The sequence below is a fragment of the Sus scrofa genome, chromosome 9 (assembly GCF_000003025.6).
Source record: "Sus scrofa isolate TJ Tabasco breed Duroc chromosome 9, Sscrofa11.1, whole genome shotgun sequence".
In the NCBI taxonomy this organism is placed as follows: Eukaryota; Metazoa; Chordata; class Mammalia; order Artiodactyla; family Suidae; genus Sus; species Sus scrofa.
The window spans coordinates 39,731,068-39,738,321 of record NC_010451.4 but is presented as its reverse complement, the minus strand read 5'-3'; the positions used below and the strand labels follow the sequence as shown (position 1 = coordinate 39,738,321).

General features: G+C 40.4%; 1 protein-coding gene across 1 annotated transcript in view; it reads right to left on the bottom strand.

Annotated features, from left to right (window-relative positions):
• DIXDC1 (DIX domain containing 1) overlaps positions 3,413-7,254 on the bottom strand; it is a 68,456-nt gene continuing 64,614 nt past the window's right edge. Inside the window, 1 exon segment of the mRNA XM_003129869.5 lies at positions 3,413-6,674. Within this exon segment, the coding sequence (XP_003129917.3) occupies positions 6,588-6,674 (87 nt within the window). The 3' untranslated portion in view covers positions 3,413-6,587.

The window sequence follows — 7,254 nt, the reverse complement described above, 5'->3', positions numbered from 1 at the left end:
GTGGTGGCGGCATTTCGCAGAATGGGACCCAAGCGCAGTGAAGGGCCTGGCCGAAAGGGAAAGGCCGAAAAAGGAGACACCCCACTGATACAGGGAAAGGGGCCTGAAGTGGGCTGAGGGGCGTGGCCCCGACTTGAGGGAAAAATGAGAAGAGGACCTGTTGGGCGCCGAGAGCTGGCAGCTGAGGGGCGGGGTCCAGGCGCTCCTGCGTTGACACTAGGCAGGGATGCCCTATAGGCATCTCGGTGCTCCCGCAATGCCCTCTGCACACCCAAGGGCCACTAGGTATGGGGTCTTGCTCTGCGCAGGCTGTGCTGAGTTACAAAGGTTTTTTTGTTCTTTTGGTTCTGGTTTTTTTTTTTTTTTTTTTTTTTTTTTGTCTTTTTTGTTGTTGTTGTTGCTATTTCTTGGGCCGCTCCCGCGGCATATGGAGGTTCCCAGGCCAGGGGTTGAATCGGAGCTGTAGCCACCGGCCTACGCCAGAGCCACAGCAACGCTGGATCCGAGCCGCGTCTGCGACCTACACCACAGCTCACGGCAACGCCGGATCGTTAACCCACTGAGCAAGGGCAGGGACCGAACCCGCAACCTCATGGTTCCTAGTCGGATTCGTTAACCACTGCGCCACGACGGGAACTCCCTGGTTTTTGTCTTTTTAGGGCCGCGCCTGAGGCACATGGAGGTTCCCAGGCTAGGGCCAGAATCAGAGCTGCAGCCGCCGGCCTACACCACAGCTGCAACTCCAGATCTGAGCCTCATTGCCACCTAAGCCACAACTAAGCGGCAACGCTGGATCCTTAACCCACTGAGCGAGGCCAGGGATCAAACCTGGGCCCTCATGGATGCTAGTCAGATTAGTTTTTGCTGAGCCAGGAGGGGAACTCCTGGGTTACAAAGATTTAATTTTAGACCTCTAACACAACAGGAAACTGGGTTGAACAGTTTTTCCAGCCAGTGTGTGAAAGGCAGGCGAGAGGAAGATACATTCCCACATTCAGGAGTACTGTAGCAGGATTAGACATATTTGTATGAAGATACAGGTTTACCAAACAGACTTGAGATTCTGGTTTGCCATAAAATTCCTTCTACCTACTTTTGTTAGGTACACTTCTACTGTAGGGTTATCACCCTATAATTAGAAAATATCTCATTTCTGAGCTGGGGGTGGCATTAGACCAGAAGGGAAGCACATACTGCATTTATAATTCCCAAGTCTTCAGTGAACAGATGGTTAGAGAACATCAAGAACACAAGATAGAGGAAAAACCAACAGTTGAAAACATGTTCAACTTTGCTAGTAATTAAGCATTTGAAAAAATAAGATAGCCAAGAGATAATAATAATAATATTAATAATAATATTTCATGCCTATTTAAATTGGAAACTTGAAAAAACTCTAAAATCTCGGAGTTCCCATTGAGGCTCAATGGGTTATGAACTCAGCTAGTATCCATGAGGATGCAGGTTCAATCCCTGGCCTCCTCAGTGGGTTAAGGATCTGTCATTGCAGCTCCAATTCGACTCCTAGCCTGGGAACTTCCTTATGCTGCAGGTTCGGCCCTAAAAAAAAAAAGTCTAAAATGTCACTGTTAATGAGACTGAAGAGAAGGAGATGCACTCATTGGGGGCACTGAATATTGGTTGTTTTTAGAGATGGCAATCTAGTAGAAAATAAGAATCGGGGGAAATATTTACATCCTTCTTCAAAATTGTAGTCTAATATCCTTACGGCATCCAAAACAAAGTAAAAAAAAGTTTTAGTATCTTTATAACAAAAGTAGTTGGAAAAATGCAACTATTCAAAAAGGAGAGAAAGATTAAGCTCAGTTGGCTAACAGAATAGTATGTAGGCAATACAACTGAGGAAATTCCCAGATTAAATGGAAAGGCAGGAGTTCCCATTTGTGACACAGTGGAAATGAATTCAACTAGTATCCATGAGGATGTGAGTTCCAACCCTGGCCTTGCTCAGTGGGTTGGGGATCCAGTGTTGCAGTGAGCTATGGTATAGATCACAGATGAGGCTTGGGTTCTGCATTGCTGTGGCTGTGGAGTAGGCTGGCAGCTATAGCTCCAACTGGACCCCTTGCCTGGAAACTTCCATATGCCACAGGTGTGGCCCTAATAGGCAAAAAAAAAAAAAAGCAAATTTGAAATAATAATGAGTAGAGCAACTGTATTGTTAAATTGTTGCAATTATGTTAAACTACTTATAAATAAGGGAAGAAGCAATGGAAGAATTGTTATTAGTGAAAGTGCTTATATTGTAACTATAGTTACAAAAATTTATAGGTGTTCCTGTTGTGGCGCAGTACAAATGAATCTGACTAGTAACCATGAAGTTTCGGGTTCGATCCCTGTCCTCGCTCAGTGGGTTAGGGATCCAGGTGGTTTAGGTCACAGATGTGTTGCTGTGGCTCTGATTCAACCCCTAGCCTGGGAACCTCCATATGCCTTGGGTGCGGCCCTGAAAAGCAAAAAATATATGTGTGTGTGTGTGTGTTTTAACAATTTTGAATTGGCTAAGATATTTTACTATAGTATTTCTGCATTTGAATTTAATAACATGATCTAAATTAGCCTTTTTATGAGATGATCTTCAGTTTGCTGTTCAGTTACTTAGGTAGCCTTGCTTAAACCTTGTTTTGCATTTTTCAGTGCATAGCAAGTTTGCATTTTGAATGTATTTTTGACAGGTATAGCTAAATCATGGGAGGGCAGAGTCCAGGAGTGTTAAGTTTACCCCAGAAGTAGGCTAAAAATACTTGGGTTTGTCAAATCAGTCCTGAGACTTGTAGGATATTACTGATATAGAATGGATTAGTTGGAAAGAGGAATTAGTTTGTAGTGAAAGATATATATTTAATTTTAACACAATGATGGAATAACCCAATTAAAATGGCTTGTGATTAATAGTTGAAAATGTGTAATTGGAAGTCAAATGAAAGCACCCAGGGCTAAAGATTTAGATAAAACACTTAAAGTGATAAAACTTATTAAACACTTAAAGCGATAAATAAAAGCTATGTAAGTTTTGGGAAGGCATCTTTCAAATCAGTTTGGAAGTTCTAGCTTTTTTAAATACACATTTCTGAAAGTTAATGTTTCTTGCTTTTGCATTAGAGACTGTCTTGTCATACAGTTTAAAGTCTCGAGTTCTTGTTTGTATATATATATAATCAAAAGAGGTGCTAAGTAAGTGAATTTTCTTTGGTAATAATAACCTATTTTGCACATACATTAGAAATACCAATAGTATTATCTGTAGCAATAAAGTAATCCTTATCACCACTCCCCAAGTAATGAGTAAACATGCTACCAGGGAGATCACTTGAGGAAATTTCCTTTCACTAAATGTAAGTGGCTTTCTTGATTATTGTCAGTCAATAAACACAAGTGAAAATAGCTAATGGCCATTAGTTTGCAAACTCCATTTTATTCATAGTTTGTGTTTCTGTTTTTTTTTTAATTAGTTCACAAATCTGGTACATACAGGCAGTTAAAAAACTGGTTATCGATTTGATAATCAGAAGCCTCTGATATAATGACACAGTCTTCATGAAAACATTGTAAAACAGAGAATACATGATAATACTCTCTTTGAAAGCACTGGTTGCAAACATCCATGTTTTTAAGAAAATATAACTTTACATATATATTTTAAGCAAGCTATACCTCTTACATAAATTCAGACAATAGAAGGAGTGTGCAATCATAATGCTTATTTTATGGAAAAAATGAAAATTATTATAACTGTGGACTATATGCTTTTAAGTAATTAGAGCCCTCTTGGATTGGATGTAGAGCCTAAAGATATTTTCCTTAATTTACAACCATCCTGGTCAAAAAGAGCTGAACAGTTGGTCAGTAAGTAGGACTGCCATTACGAAGTTTAACCTATATTCTTTACAATTTCTGTAAAGTGTTCCAATTCCAGCTACTTTAGTTAACTGAGAATAGTCTTCAGTTTTTAAATGAAGGCTTTTCATGGAATTAGGCTTTTTAAACTTAGTTTTTATGAGAATGTCACTTTTTAAAATTGAGTTTAAAGATTATTTCATGAACTCTAAACATCCTAGTTCTTTAGTTATCGCAAAGAAAGAGAACTTCAGGAGTAGCAGGATGGACTATCAGACACAAATGCCAGTAGAGGACAATAAGTCAAAAGCCTCCTAGTGTATCAAAGAGGAGACCATTCAAACCAGAATGAATCAATGCACACTCCTCCTAGAAGGCTCCTCTGTTTAGAAACTGGAATGAGGATTACCACCTATTTTACACAAACATTATTGGAGTGACGTCCTGTAATGGGGATGCTTAGTTTTCACTCGTGGCATGTGAGATTAAGGAGTTATTAACTTGAGCTTTCTATGGAGGCACTAAGGCCGTGCAGCTCCTTTTCCAAAGGACATATGGATAAAAGACAAGGTAGAGGACTCTGAAAACTTTCCAATTTACTTTTCTCTGAAAAGTTAAATTCTGCGTAACAGTAAGAATGTTTGCCGAAACAAAACTGGCACGTAAAAACTGATTTAAGAGACATTCAAGATAAAATGTACTGAAGATACAATAACAAATTTTGACCTGATAACCCTCATGCTGTCTTATAGCAAAACACTAAAGTTCATGCAACAGAGAAATTGGTAACATAAGGACTTTTTCTCCAGACTTTGTTGTGGGGAGAGGGGAAGGAGGACAGAATATACTGTTTTCTTCAGTTTGCTTTCATAATGAATTCTTCTTGCTTTTAACTGACTTTCCCAAATTTTCCAAGTCATTTCTGATAAATCATTCTTCAATAGGAGGAGACCAGGTAAACTTACATGAACGACATCAGGTATCTTTTGAGTTCCTTCTGTCTGCCAGAGGAGTGAGCAAATAAACAATGTAAAACTACCTTCACAACGAAAATGGCTGGTAGAATTGGAACAGGAGTTAGTTGTCTTTAGTATACTTGTAATAAAATAAAGCTTGTTCTGAAATCACAAGGACTGGTAAGAGAAGAGCTTGTATAAAAGCTACTGGGTTCTCTAGAAAATGGATACAGTTATAGAATGTGAGAATATACAGAACTCACACTCAAGTTATAAAAATAGACATGGTTCTTGGACAAAAAGCAAATGAGTACAAAAGAATCCTTCAAACATGAACTATTTTAAAAAGACACATCCATATAAAATAACAAAATGTCATCTCAGAGCTCCAACAAGTAGTCTGTTGAAATGACTGCAGAGGGGAGATGTACTAGAGACAGACAGGTCAAGAACCCAGAGCTGATCTGTCTGACTCTTCTGGCTGGCAGTGTACATTGGTGATCACAAGCAGACTGCTTTGGAGACTGATACATATACATATATGTATATATACACACACATGTATATGGTTGATGGTATTTGGTGAATGAATGATATAACCCAAGATATTAAATAATCTCTGAAAGATTAACTTTTTACCTTCTACACTTGACAGTGTTGCACATGAGAAAGGATTCTAGGTTTTTTCACCCAGAATCAACCCTGCCATTCACAACTCATGCTCCATGCCCCATGGTTTCTATTGTGCCCCAAAGGATCAGTCTAGACTAAATATATAATAGAAAATAATTCTGGCCTTGAAATGAAGAGGGGTGGATCAGTAACTCATGCTCAGTACTTATAAATCACAGATACTGAAACTAAAGGTTGGTCTCCTTTTACTGCAAAGGAGATGCCATGAGCTAAAGAAAGTCATGAGAGAAAGAAAGTCAACAAGATATGGGTAGCAGCACCTTTCCATACCCGCCTGGATTTGAAAGGAGACTTTCACTCCTTATTCCTTTCAAACACAAAGTTCGTCAGCTGGAAGGGAAAAAAATGGCTCTAAAGTTAAAGAGTCCCCAGAGAAAACGAGCAGTCCATGAAATATGCCCTCTGTGGGCTAAAGGACAAGTTGCAGAACCAGTTAAGACACAAGAGGCAGCCCAAAGTCTTACTTAATTGTGGTTTTAGCATAGTATAGCACATTATGGGCAGCCTTTCCCAATCCGATCAATTCAGCACCATCCATGTCCAATCCAAAAAATTCCTGAAGAGTAGGCTTTTATCTTTGGTACCACCTTATGAGTTATTCTTGGTTTGCAATAGCTGCAAAGAAGCAAAAAAGCTGGTACCTTTGCCTTGTCTATGAGTACAAATGCTGGGACTCTGATTGATGCAACCACTGAGGCCAGTTGAAATAATACTGTAGCACACAGGAGTGATGCCTCCAGTTCCCAGGTTCCAGATAATAGCAGCCATGCCCAGACAGGAGCGGGATCGTCCATCCCCATTGGTTAAGGCCTTCGGTTTGTTGTCCTCAGAGTAGAATAAAATACTGTGTTCCTACGGACAAGGAACTCCAGAAGAACCCACTGTCTACATTTGGACGGGGATTTTAAGTACCACACATGCCAGGCACAGAAATAGGACTGGCCTGTGACTGTCGCACTGGGAAAAGCTTCTGTTTTGGCAGCACGAACTAAAAACTTCTTAGTGTGTTCTGGTTTTAGTCCTCTTTCCTGAGTGAAGCAGCCAGGGAGTGCCAAGTTCCACGAGCCCCGAGTCTAATACTCAGCATTCATTCTCTCCGTGGTCTTCTTCCACCCAGGCTACAATTTTCCCTTCCCATCCAGGGATGGCATCATCATCGTGGAAAACCTAGAGAAAGAAAAGAAGCCCCTAGGAGTTCCCCTCGTGGCGCAGCGGAAACGAATCCGACTAGGAACCATGAGGTTGCAGGTTCGATCCCTGCCCTTGCTCAGTGGGTTAAGGATCCGGCATTGCTGTGAGCTGTGGTCTAGGTCACAGACATGGCTCAGATCCTGAGTTGCTGTGGCTGTGGTGTAGGCCGCGGCCCCTAGCCTAGGAACCTCCATATGCCATGGGTGCAGCCCTAAAAAGACAAAAAAAAAAAAAAAAAAAAGAGGGGGGGGAATTTTGGCCCCCGGCATTGTAAACAAAGGGTTAGAACAAAGGCCATATTTAATAGGTGTTCCTGCAGTTTTTTTCATTCATTCAATTCATTTCCTAAACCACTAGAGAATGTTTTGAAAACATTTCAGTAAGGAAATCTTTACAAAATAAAACATTGGCTTTCCAACCTTTTTCATTCCAAAACCACAATGACAGCTCTTGCAAATAGGTCATAACCAGAACTCTGCTTTTTTTTAAAAAGTCTCTTTTTTGGCAGATGGAATATAAGAGAAGTGTAGGCTAGGAAAACAGTCAAGGAGGAGTT